General features: G+C 40.2%; 1 protein-coding gene across 5 annotated transcripts in view; it reads right to left on the bottom strand.

Moving 5' to 3' along the window:
* Window positions 1-14,016, bottom strand: part of Tmep (Transmembrane endosomal protein) — a 121,677-nt gene that overhangs the window by 18,934 nt on the left and 88,727 nt on the right. For all 5 annotated transcript variants that reach the window (XM_065231853.1, XM_065231856.1, XM_065231852.1 and 2 more), the window contains exons 3-8: window positions 5,329-5,494; window positions 5,001-5,259; window positions 4,229-4,398; window positions 3,985-4,151; window positions 3,832-3,906; window positions 3,681-3,765 (exon numbers count right to left, since the gene is read on the bottom strand). In XM_065231853.1, coding sequence (XP_065087925.1) covers window positions 3,681-3,765; window positions 3,832-3,906; window positions 3,985-4,151; window positions 4,229-4,398; window positions 5,001-5,259; window positions 5,329-5,494 — 922 coding nt within the window. The remainder of the gene's footprint in view (window positions 1-3,680; window positions 3,766-3,831; window positions 3,907-3,984; window positions 4,152-4,228; window positions 4,399-5,000; window positions 5,260-5,328; window positions 5,495-14,016) is intronic.

Raw genomic sequence — 14,016 nt, 5'->3', positions numbered from 1 at the left:
GTTAGCATCATTATTCAGTTTATCTTTCTATGCTTTTTGAGCTTTCCTAGTGAACAAAACGTGGTTTGTCCAAGAAAAATGAAAATACCAAGTCAAATTGTCACACAGGAAAAAATAACCGCATCCCATCAGGAAAAAAAAGGTTTCATTAAATATACTATGAAAAAACGTCACAGTTATGTGTTTAGGCTTGCTTCTATTGAATTAAGCACGTTAGACAACATATCGCATCATGAAATTTGACTCAAGACAGATTCTGTCGACTTCCGCTAGGGTATCCGGAACATGTTCGGATATGGACAATATAGTCTTACGATCCTCAAGATGACCGCCAATGGTAATGGCTCTGAATTCTCATGTGATTTGATGTGCCGCATGATGGATTTTGATTTAGAAGGGTTTTACCACTTCCCCGGGGAAACCCGGATCATATCCGGATGTGGCCAACAAGGTGCTGGCTACTCATCATGACTCTTATTGATCTTCATTTTAAATTCTAATGTGAATGGATTTATCGCATGGTGTATTTGGCACGGTTTTGAAAATTTCTGGTTTTAAGACCCCTACTCGCCGGAATATGTTCCGGCCATTGCTCCGTACGTTTGTTTTCAAAATGATTCCTCCAAAATAAATGTAAAATTAGAACACTTGTAAAATCTTCGAATGCCGTTTTCTCATTTCCAGTTTTTTTACAGATGGGACTGACTTGCGGTTACCGGCAGTAGAGCTGTAAAAAATGGTTATTTTAGATTTGTACTAATTTTTCCTGTATTTGGCATCTCAAACAATATTAATTTAAGACAAACGGTGGTATCACATTTTCCGGAATGCTATTTCCTAAGTGATTCTCTGGAATGATAAATTTCCTGAAATTTTATTTCCTAGAATGATACGTTTCCCGGCATTTCTTGTTCCAGAACTATCCATTCACTAGACTACCATTTATTATATTTTATTTTTTATATTATTTAAATATTCCTTTCGTGCTCAAAGTATTCAAAGAACAAAATATTTCCTTCTTTATTAAAACATTTTTTTCCTCTGTTCTGGACCTAACACCACTGCGACCAGTAATTTGATATATTGTAGTATATCCCGTGTCTTTAGTTTAGTGCATGTCGTATTACTCCATCACTATTGAGAAATGATGAAGTATTCGATTTTTTTACAGTTGTCATCGCAAGGATCCGACTCTAATTGAAAGGTCGTGTTATTTCTACCCTTCGGAGTGTTGAAACACCCTCCAAAGGCGCGCCCCTTTGTCTGTCAAAATTGGATACCTTAGCAACAAAATTAAGGAATGACACCGATAATGACCATGCATCAGAACCCTAGTCTTAACCACTCCAAACTAGGGAACAACGAATAGAAGATTAGGAATCACATAGATGAAGACTAACTAACTCATTTTTTCCTTGTTTCAAGATCATCCTCGTTGGACAAAGCCGAGTCTTGTCACTATCAACAAGGTATAAAAAGTAACAAGGACTAAGATGTGTTTCTTGGATTACTGAAAAATCCTGTTCCCCTAGTTTAAAGTAGTCAGGACTAGGAATCGGTGGTAGATCTTACATCCCGTAACGTACCACGAAAAGGTGATCTACCCACGATACGGGGCTATTAAAACATTAAAAAAGAAATTGTTCCCTTCTTTATTAAACTACATAAAGAAGGAACTCCCTTCTTAAAATATTGGATTTTATATATTCCGAGAAATTGTATTCCGGAAAATGAACCATTTTCCACTTTTCCCAAGTATTATGCCAAACGACTATTATGCCAAATGACTGTTAAACCTAGACCTAGACGAACATGGGAAAAGGGCCAAAGAGCCAAGTGTAAACAGTGACTTTAAACATCGATTTCTCAGGGATCACAAGACTCCCACGCAATCCTACAATCCAGATAAAAAGCAGTTATACTTCAAAACTAGACGTCACATTTAGTTTGACATTTCGTTGTCATAATTTGTGGGGGCATTCGAATGGAATATAAATAACTTTGAAATTATTTTAATTTTACACTGAAATCTAGACTGCAAAGCGGTATTAGCGAAAGCGTTAAGCTTTTCTAAACTCGCGAGTTTGAATGCTGTGAAAATTACAATAACAAACTTTACACTGTTTCAATTCAATGCACGTGAAATTGTTTAACCAGTTTGAGTGGAATTCGCTAACTGAACTGCGCTTTTAGCCCAGTTAGCGAACAAGTACTGTACCATACCATATGATAGAACAAACCTTCCTCTACCAGATGGTGCTGTTAGTTTGTGTGAGAGTTTTGTGATTCGTGAGAAATCGACACCAAATGCCAAGTGTAAACAATGACTTTAAACATTGTTTACACTTGGCTCATTGACTCTTTTCAAATTTTTGTCGAGAAACAAGGTAGACCCAATTATTGGCGTTTTGAGTTTAATATGACTAGCCCTTTCTCACCAACCGAGGGTCGTCCATGCAAACCAACAATATCATCGGGAAGGGGTGATACCCGGTGATGTTGATGATTTGCGTTGATGTCATATGGGTGGCGAGAAAAGGGCATAAGAAGGTTTGTTTACAAAAAGCTTGTATGCCCTTTTCACATGATATATCTTTCTATTTTTATTTATCAGACCAGCAATTTTTCAGTGAATAAGAAATAATTTTCCGAGATTTGGCCTAATTACCATTCGGCCTAGGGACCATTCGGTCCACGGTCACCCCTTTCTGTTACAATTAAATTGGCTGCATGGACTGTAATATTGGCATACTATAGCCCTAAAGTGTTTGTTCATTAGTGTCTATGCTAATCGTTTTCTTCTTATAGGATACATGTACCAGTTATGGCTATACGATCCTATTATGGTGTGTTCCAATTATGGCCTATGGGAATTCCATAGATCATAATTGGAACACAGCATAATGGGAACGTATGGCCATAACTTATACACCCACCCTATCCATTTCTAAGTCCTCGCTTCTAATTTTCGAATCTTACTGCCTAGCCTATTAAAAAAGGCAAGGAATTATGGCCCTGCTTATAGTCGGTGCATGCAAATGGGTATCATACATCTACTAATCATAAAACTACATCAACGGTCATGCAAAACTAAACTTTAAGGCCCAAGCGCAATGTGGGCGCAAGCGGAACGGAAACGGAAAGTTTGACAGCCGATCTAAGTCGATTCTAGCTAGTTTTCAATCCGACAAGTAGGCTTACTCAAGTCGGGCTTTTCAGCTGCCGTTCCGCTTCCGCTGTAATTGCGCTTGGGCCTTTGGCTAGTGGTAAAAAAAATCAACAAAAAAGAAAAACGCAATGACCAAATTGCACAATGCGCGAATAATGAATGAGGTAGAAAAGTAGGTATAAGCATGGTACGTAAAAGAATCAAGAAGAAAAATTCAAAGCAAACTACAGGCAGCTCAATAACATTCAACAGCGAATAACAGCATCGGAAGAAAGGAACGGTAGCAAATACAACGAACAGGCAGTAGGTAAGTTTCCGTTTCTTCCTGCAATCAGGTGGTCGATTGGTATCATGAAACACGATTCGAAAATAAAAGCAGAATTCAAATTACGTAGCGTGCAAATGATGAAATGTCTTGCGGAAAAAGTGAAATTTTACTTCCTGGCAGTCAGGAGGCATTAGCATCATTATGATGGCTAATTTCGATTGACATAGTTTTTTTTCCACTAACCTGAACTGTACTGCGTGTACTGCTGGTACTGCGGGTGGAAGTTGTGTATCGCGTCCGTCATAATATCCTTCGGGTTCATCGTTTCCTAAAATTAGACGAACAGGTAATTGGATTTTACTTTTGGCAGGGATAATCTGAATAGGTCGTGTACCTTCAGGCTGCTGGAGATTGATTGCATTGTCACGGATCTACCGTGAGCGTCAGTCATACAGCTTTGGGCGTACACCTGTTGGAGGGGAGAAATGAATAAAAGCATGGAAATTAATTGTCGCCTTTGTTGTCGGTGGTGGGTAATTGTACGAACCTGATACGGGAACGCATACCGCAGGGCAATCGCCGCAAACAGCATTTCAATGCATATGAAGAAGTTCTGATAACCGGCGGACACGGTACCAGCCGACGTGGTCGAGCCACCGGCGTCCACGATGGGTGAGATTACTTCAGCCTTTTCCAGGATGGCCAGACCGACACCTGTGGGATTGAACGAGCAAAAAAACATTCACAATGTCGATTCGAAATTGTGTGCATTATGAAAAAGCCAAACTCACCCTGCCAGAAGGAGAGGAAAATCACAGATTTTACAGTGCAGAACTTGAGCACTGGATCGAACGGCGTCAGCAAGTCCCGCGTCGCAAAATAGAACAGGTACAGTCCGTACAGGGCCAACGAGACCGAAATGTTGTAGATGACGGTGATGTAGATGTAGCCACCATCGGCGCTGAAATTGAACGGAAAATGTGAAAAATTGAACAATGAGAATGTATTCGGCATTGCCTTGCTTCACAGCACACATGGTTAGTGGCCAGAAGCAAAACCACAAATTCAATTTCCTCGAGCTCGTTTCGGGCTGGCGTATAGCAAGCATGGTGATCAATCTTTTTGATGAGGATTAGAAGTTGCCCGCAAGGATTGGCGTAGGTAAATTATTGGATGATTTTTTCAAAATCCTACCCGTCTCGGTGAGCCTTAGTAAACAGAAAGCCCGGCTCGTAATTGCAAAATCAATAGCACCGCAATGCTGATAATTCAGACAATTATATAGACGGAAACCAAACATTGGCCACGGTCCGGTTGTAGGCAAAAGGTAATAAAATTCTTTATCGAGTCCTTGACACTCGCATGTTTGGACCACTGCAATCAGGCACGTACGTACAACTCTTTCTAAACTGCGGTACGGTCTTTTGTTTTGATTTCGTTCTATTTTTTCCTCCTGACCATATCCTCACGGTTCTGATAAAGACGGCGACACGACGTCAATCGGGATGAAAATTTAATTGAATTTGTGTGACGTGCGCCCTTTCCCCATTATCCAGGCCTTACCTCCAATCACCGTCGTGGTAGTGTCCGAAGGCCTGCAGAAAGATGATGATGAACGCCATCAGCGGTTTGACCAGACAGAACTGCAGAGTGGCCTGCTTGCAGAACCGGAGAAAGCCGATTGTGTACGTCTTGCCGCCGAGACAGCACGTTCCGTAAAGGCAGGACGATTTGATGGGCTTGCCGCGGATTTCGGACATGATGTTGCCCTCACCGCCGAGGTATTCGTAGCACAGGGACAGGAAATTGTAGATTACGAACGCTGGGGAGGGATAGGAATGTTCGATACTTTTGAAATCGACATTTGCGGTTGAATATTGCGGGAACATACCTTCGTAGCAGTCTCGCACGGTGAAAAAGTACACGTAGACGCTTTCGGAGTTGAAAAATAGCAAACTAATCCACGAGTAGGTGGCGTAGATGGGCACGATGAACAATATCCGGACTATCCATCGCTGCTCCTGGGGATTGGTGTACCATCGTAGGTGCTGGTAGATCTGGAAACAAACAGAAATTGAACGGATTAGCTGGGGGTGGTAATCAAATAGCGTAGAACTTCGTCAGTTTGCGTAGCGCCATTGGGCACCTGTGTACGGGTACCACTTAAACAAATGCTAAGTTTGCACCGGTTAATTGCAATTTTAGCTATTCAAACTAACGAGGTTCTACAATATGCTGGTAAATCATTTATATCTGGTTGTTTGAGCAAAAGAGGTCAACTTTGATGATAAGGATTTCGGTATTCATTTTTACACATATCCCGGGATCAAGTATCACTCAAAAAATAAATCACATTTACAATGGAAAATATCCATTAGAATTTCACATAATTTTCATGTGTTATCATAATTGGAAATCGCACTACAAGATCACATGAACCTTATGTGTCCAATGAAATTTATGTGATTTATCACATAGAATTCATGTGATCATATGAATGTTATGTGAATTTCAGATAAAAATAATTAATTTTGTTACACAAATATCTCCATTGGCCTGGCTAAACAATTTTACTGGGGGACCTAGGGGGGGCATGTTACATATTTTTTGGTTTGTTAAACTACGGTTAAATTGAAACTCTGGAACTGCCATTTAATCAAAAGGCGTCAAGGCTATTTGTTCGTCGAATAATACGACCTATTATGGCGAAGCTTACTATTGATTGATTTATCTTTATTTAGTAGGCTTTCAGCCTGAGGCTGGTTCGCCTCTAACGTAGCTTACTATTATTTAATGGTGAATCATTAAATTTAATTGTATTTATTTCATAACAACGCTTGGGGAAACCATATAAGCATACTGATTTAGAAACAAGCAATGTTAGTTTGTTCAAGCTTTTCGTAATTAAAATACATATTGTCCGGATCTCATAAGGAGTTTAAGGTTGTCAAACTTAAGAAAATTCTCATGTTAGATAATTCTCAGGGTTAGATAATGCCATGAATTTTTTAACTAGATTTGTTTTAGATCATATATATTTAATAATCAATTAAATCTCAGACATGGGTACCAACAGTAAATTCTAGGACATTTAATTTATAATTTTCAAAAAAAAAATTCCCCAACCCGAAAAATGAATAGACTTGACGAGAATCGAACCCAGCCGGCTCCATCCAGCATTGACTTGTTCCGTAGCTTTTACCAACTGAACTAAAAGAGTATAGTTTGTACTCTTTGAAAAAAAAGTAGAAGGGTCTGTGCCTAGGGGCACGAAGGGAAGCTCGACGTAGAACCGCTAGTGGACGGAACAAATATGTTGATCATTTAGTTCTTAACTCTTTCCGTTTTTGAATTGGTGGCCCTGAAAAGGAACAGTTGTTTTGACGTAGGACTACGTCTGTGATTTCTATATGGGGGTACACTTTGTGAAAACCGAAAATGGAACATGTAACGAAATTATGAAAGATTTTGAACGTTAATAACTCAGCTGCCTAGATCAATTTCAATAATTTTATCACCAATCGATCAGAAATATTTCTACGCATCTGTTAAGTTTAAGACTTTATCATCTTTCAAAATGACACTATTGAAAATTGCACGAACGTGCAACTGTTGCTATGATAATTAAAATTATCACCAATTGCCTGCGAAAAGCGATTTTCCTAACACAGACTTCAAAGTTGAATTCCATCCGGTCTCACCAAACGGTGTTTATTCAATCACCGCGTGGTGAGTGGTGGTGTTCTCCAGTACACAACGAAAGGCTTCACGCAAGCAGCTAGCTATCAAGGCTGCCGTCAACCGCTGATCGGATTCAGTCCAATCACCGTGTGTGGTGATGTCCGGTCGTCGGCATCAACAGCAGCAGTGCTTTCGGCACGTGGCGTTCAACATTGTTCTCCAGTACACAACGAAAGGCTGCCTACAAGCAGCGAGCTGCAGCCCACATGAGCATCAATAGAAGGAAGAAGAATCCGCACCGCTATTGATCGGAATCAGTAACTCTTCGTGAGTTGCTGTGGGACATCTATCCCAAGCGCGTCACACTCATTCCAAACAACATACAGCTCACCAGATTCATATGTGTTTAACACCCTAATAGCTCAGCATTAAACAACCATCACGACAAAATGGTCCAAAATAGACAAAATTTCTCGACTTCCCTGGGCATAGAAGTATGATTGGACTTGCCACACAATTATACCAATGCAAAAATGGTACAGGCATCGAAAGCTCTCAATTAATAACTGTGGAAGTGCATCTAGAACACTAAGTTGAGAGCACGCAATAAGCTAATATGCGATACGCAATAAGCTTGAAATGCGAAGAAGAAGAAGAGCTGCTGAGTTGTGCCTGAGTGAATTCTAAAAATAGCAAGCAACGATGTCCTAGTAATAACATTTCTGATCAGGCAGCGGCGCCGGTGGTGTAGTGGTAAGCGTGATTACCTCTCACCCCAGCAGGCCTGGGTTCAATCCCAGTCGGCGCCGCCGGGATGTTCTAAGGCATAACATCTGTAATCAAGGGAAGTAAAGCCGTTGGTCCCCGGTTCATGAGTTGATGGGTCGATAGGTATCGTTTGTTCGATTTGCACTCTATCGTTGCGTCCGTGTTTGGGATTTTTCATTTCTGAATTTTGATTTTTTTTAATTTGACCCCCAGTATAGAAATTAAAGACGTAGTCCTACGTCAAAAAAGGTTATCTTCCGAACACAGCGCGATTAAGTCGAATTGAATCGAAGATAACATTTTTTGCTGTTTTATTTTAATGTATCTTCAGTTGTGTTATTGTTTTATTGTTGTTTTACATCAACAGGCTGGATGAAACCCCAATGATGTCAACCTTATCAACTATAGTAATACAAAAATACATTCAGGCATGGTCATAAGATAAAAAAAAACATAGGTATATTAGTATACATAGTCAGTTACTCCTGCCGGCAAAAAACAGAAGAAAACTTTCGACGAAGCGCACCACGGGAGAGATGAAAGTCGAAAACAGATGCAACTCTGTTAAATCTTTTCTGCAGTCCGCAAATCGCACCGTATGCTGCATAATTTGTGCGACCTAGAGGCAGAGTCTTAGCATAAGGTTATTACGAAGCGATCGGGGTTGAACATTCAGGTCAATTTGACTCAGGATAGCTTCGGAATCTGTCATTCTTTGCAGGATATCGGCCACGTTTAGGGCTCTGCTGGTGTCTCTTCTAGTCCGGAGAAGTTCTAGGTCGATAAGTTGACACCGGCTTTCGTAGCTGGGTAATCGAAACGGATCATTCCAAGGCAATCTACGCAACGCAAAACGAAGAAAGCGACGATGAATAGATTTAATTTTAATGAGCAGATTAATTTACAACAGACAGTAGATATCGGTGAAGTTTTTAGCTCTCCTAAAAATCAACCCTAAAGTTCTTGACGCCTTACCGACAACATATGCAATAATGTGTTGCTTGAATGAATGCTGCTAATCCAAGATCACACCCAAGTCTTTCACCTGATTCACGCGTTCGATTGTCGAGCCAAGCAGGTCATAGCTAAGTATTATCGGTTGTTGTTTCCGTGAGAACGTAATAGCGGAGCATTTAGCTGGGTTCACTACCATTCTGTTTAAACTGCACCAACTAGCGAATACATTCAGCTGACGTTGAAGAAAGTGACATTCAGCAATGGAGCGGATTCGTAGAAAGATTTTGAGGTCATCTGCATATGATAACCGAGGTGCTTCGGTGACCAGATGCACGTCGTTCCCTAGGTATACCTTATGTGGCGAAGAAGCTAGCTGATCTGCAACCTCCTATGGCAACCTTTAGTTGGCGACCGGTAGATTACCGCATACACCGAGCCTGCCGAGTTTAGCAATCGCAATAGCATGGTTCAACTTGTCGAATGCTGCGGATAGGTCTGAATAGATAACGTCCGTTTGAACCCGATCCGACATGCTTTCGGTTATATACGATGTGAGACACAGCAGATTGGTGGTTGTAGAGCGGCTGACAGTAAACCCATGTTGATCAGCACTCAAATACTGCTTGCAATGGGACAGCAACGGTTCCATAATCACTATCTCGAATAGCTTCGAAACGGCACTTAACGATGTAATTCCTCGATAGTTATCCACAGCTCGTTTCCTTCCTTTTTTTTGTGGACGGGAAAGATGTGCGCAAATTTCCAGCAGGATGGAAATATGCCACTGGAGAGAGACTTGCGGAACAGGCGATGAAGGGGAATTAACAAGCTAGCAATATGTCTCTTCAAAAATACAGATGGAACTCCATCAAGTCCACGACAGAAGGATGACTTGAGCAGAGTCGTGGCCTTGGAAATCATCTGCTGGAACGTTGTCACTGGCAAACTTGTCGGAAAAAAGACGGTATACATCCTGAATGGTGACAGCAACTTCTCCGTTGGATTCCATAGACGATGGGAGGCCGGATTCCCTGCGTTGCTCGTTCATGTAGTTCCAACAGGATTTCGGGTGTAGCTTAAGTTTGCGCTGGATGCCTCGTTGGAAACTTGAAAAGCAACGACTCAGCCTCACATAATGTAGTTTCAGAGGAAGCGTGCGATACTTCGTAATTCTTCTCAATGCTGCTCTCGTGATTGACTTCAACCTACGTAGCTCTCTCGTCTGCCAGGGAGGGTGAGACACTTTGTGGTGAGTTCTTTTCGGGACGTGTCTGTCAATGGCATCCATATGCCAAGACGTGTGAAAAGGTTTGCGCTGCAGCCTCAACGTCATCTGGATCAAGGATGTTCTCCCATACCATGCTAGACAATACATCTATGATGCTACGGTGGTCAGCTTTACGGAAGTCATAAGAAACCGTAGCAGGATAATCGTCGAAATCACGCACGAGTTTGTCCTCAACAGTGACAATTAGAGGAGGGTGATGTGGAACTAGCTACATGGTTAACTACATGGTTAATTTGAGAAAGCGTTACTGCGCTGTAGTTGTCGAGAAGGCTAATAGCTCCTGCGTGAAATGTAGAGTTATCAGGATCTGAATATGAGATGGACTCCATGAAACGCAGATTGAAGTCACCAAAAATGAATATCTCATCAACTGGAGTGGCACTTTCGATAACTGTGAAAACTGACCGACAGTGAGTATCGATGAGTTCATTGTCCCGGACTCGGTACAGGTAGAATGTACAGAGCGCATAGAACTAGTGTGCGATCGATGGCTGCTCTACAGTTATTTATGTTCTTGGATGCAGGCATGGAAAATCATTTACATTCATTTCATGCATTCATTTACATTCATTTGCCTCTAACTTTTTTCATCAACAGTATTCTGCAAAATTATGTATAAAGCTTTAGTAGGTTTTGTTATTAGCTACAACTTTTGCCTGTAACTCAAATCTGTATCTTATATGCATCACGAATTACAGCGGGCAGAACTTGTTACTGTTTTTCAGTGAATGTAAAATACATTCATTGAAAAACAGTAGTGGCTTCTGTTCGCTCTGGTTCATCCTGCATAAGAGATAAATATTTGAGTTGTTAACAAAAGTTGTAGCTAATAATAAAACCTACAAAAGTTTCATACATTATTTTGCAGATTTCTGTTGATGAAAAAAGTTAGGAGCAAATGAATGTAAATGAATGCACGAAATGAATGCAAATGATTTTCCATACCTGCTTGGATGTGAATGAATTGGAACCTAATTTTGCGAGATCGTCTGCCCTTTCATTCCCTTCAATGCTACAGTGTCCAGGAACCCAATATAAATTTACTGAGTTCTGTTTGCACAGATGTTACAACAAGAGAATACATTCCCAGACAATCTTTGAAGCGCTTTTAGTGCTGCTTGACTGTCAGAAAAAAATACAGATATTTGCACATCTATATTTTCTCCTTAGGCAAACACTTGATTACTGTTGGACCATGTCCCATCGCTACTGAAATATTTGTCCCAGGGCCAAAGATTTCTGCACCTGTTTGTGTTCCAATTTTTGAGCCATCTGTGAAAAATATGATTGAGCCTTGACGAACGCTAGGACCATCGACTTCCCAATCCGAACGCAACATTTCATAATGTGTCATAATTGTCCTCTGGTTTCATCCAGTCTCCATTCAGAATTGTATTGTATTGTAAAATGCTTAGGTGATCAACCAGGTCACCAGGCATGACTTTTTTAGACCTTTTGAGCTTTAGAGCACTTCTTTCCGCTGCTAGTTGCACGTATTCATGCAAGGACAGTAGATTGAGAATTGCATCTAACGGTTTTGATGGGGTGCTGCGCATCGCACCCGTTATAGCAATACATGCTAGACGTTGTAGTTTTGCCAGCTTCCTCTGTGCGGTAGCCTCTTTCGTTTTTGGCCACCACACTAACAAAGCATAAGTTACTTTTGGACGGATTACTGATGTGTAAATCCACATTGTCATTGTTGGTTTCAAACCCCATTTTCTACCAACAGTTTTGGAGCATAACCACAGGGCACTGGTTGCTTTGTTGATCACAGAATCAATCTGAGCATTCCAATTCAACTTGGCATCCAATATAACTCCTAGGTATTTGACCTGTTCACTAAGATGGATTTGTTCTCCTCCAAGCTTGAACTCCTTTAGGTTAAACCTCCTCTTTCTAGTAAAAGGTTACCACTTTTGACGGATTAATGTTTAAGCCCTCCTTAATACACCAAGATTGGGTAAACTTTAGAGCCTGTTGCATTCTTTCTGAAAAGATAGCGTCAAACTTTCCTCTAACTACGATGACTAAATCATCCGCAAAGCCCACAACTTCGAAACCTTTCGCCTCTAGGCTTCTTAGAAGATCATCTACAGCTAAAGACCACATTAGTGGTGAGAGGACTCCTCCTTGAGGACATCCTTTCGTTGCCTTTACTGTTATAGATGAGCTTCCCAGCCCAGATGTGACTTTTATTTTTGCGAATTACCATGCAATAAATTTCATTTGAGGTTTTCGTGGTTAAGAAAAATAATAATTCTTCTTCAGGGTGTCGACTCAACGAAGGAAACCAAATTCCCGGATATTCCCCGATTTTCCAGTAATTAAAAAAACGCATGTACAGTTCGTACCCGTTTTTGGCAACGCAACATCGTCAGCTATTACTTTCCTCAGATATGTACTAGTGCATATCTAATGAACCTCTAGTTCTTCAGGTCCAGTAAAATCTAAAATTGAATAAAGCGTTCGATTCATTTTATAGAATGAAAAAAAAAAGACGAAAATCGCGTGCTGCCAAAACAGAAATGCACCGCATTTTTTCTAAATTCACAAATTTTAAGGTAATCAGTTCAATTTTGGGATGTTACTATGATTGATACTGATGTGTGAAGGAAAAAAAGCTTGCTTAATCGCTTAAAGTTTTTAACAAGTTCATGATCCGTTTCTTACCTCGATTTACTCTATGATACGAGAAGAGGTCATTTACATGGCAAGTTTGTCACCCTTAGGAGTTCTGTTCTGACTGTTTCCAAACTCAACTCTAGGGGCAGAAATTCATTCAGTTCTCTTACATCTTACATGTGAAACACTTATCTTTAATCCTATTATATATTTTGAGACCCAGCTCCGCGAGAAAATTATTCCGGATAACACGCCTAAGCAAACGCTGCTTTGCGACCGTATTCCTCTGGTGGGGAATCCTAAAAACAGCGCTCCAAAGTTATGTGAGATAATTTCATCCCAATTGTAATAGCAGCAACATAAAAATACTAAAACTTCATCGAGAACCTAATTTTCCAAGTTAACTATGTTTACAATGAAGACCTAGAATACTGCTTGCTACAATGTTTGTCTACAATGGACGAGTGCGCCGATGAATTTTAGTTCATGCACTGACGAAAAATTAACAGGAGACCGGGCAATATTTACTAATCATGAACACTAAATGTTCATTAATGAACATTAAGTGTTAATTTTTAGTAAACATTGCCCCGCTCTCCTGTCTTATTTCATCAGTGCATTAACTCAAATCCATTCTTGCATTCATCAATTATTCAATCATAAAAGTGCTACTCCAAGCAATCAAAAATATTCCATCCAAAATCAAAAAGACGTTTGAAATTTCGGTTTTTCTCTAAATATTACAACTAATTTTAAAATATGCCCTGGTCATTAAGATTTTGAAATTTTCTGAAACAATTTTCATTATATTCACAATCAGTTTTTAAGTCATTTTGATATTATATAAATAGGAATTGAGTCCTTGTAAAACAGGTTCCTTTCCCGAGTACCTAATTCCCATTCCAGGTGTCAATCGTCTATTGGGATGGGACACTCCGCACCTGAAGTAATACGTATGAAATTATTCAGGCATGCATTATACTTCTGTTTAATCGCATCCTTCTGGGAGAGTGCTTCGAAGCAACTAACGACCAGCAGAGATCGTCGTGGAGAAAATATATTGCTGCTCGATATAATAGCAGCACAGGCCAATTTTCATACAACATTGTCAACTTTGTTCTCTTATGATCGCTACGGAACGACAAATATGCCGAATGTTTCGAGTGCGATTTGTCAATTTTGTTAAAGCACCTTAAAATTCAGTATATTTGTAGATTTATCGAGAAAACTGTAGCTCAATTGAGAACAAATTTGAAACAT

The sequence above is a fragment of the Ochlerotatus camptorhynchus genome, unplaced genomic scaffold, assembly GCF_037179485.1.
Source record: "Ochlerotatus camptorhynchus isolate MF236.1 unplaced genomic scaffold, CSIRO-AGI_Acam_v1.1 ptg000361l, whole genome shotgun sequence".
NCBI lineage: Eukaryota > Metazoa > Arthropoda > Insecta > Diptera > Culicidae > Ochlerotatus > Ochlerotatus camptorhynchus.
This window is presented reverse-complemented; position numbering and strand designations above follow the sequence as displayed.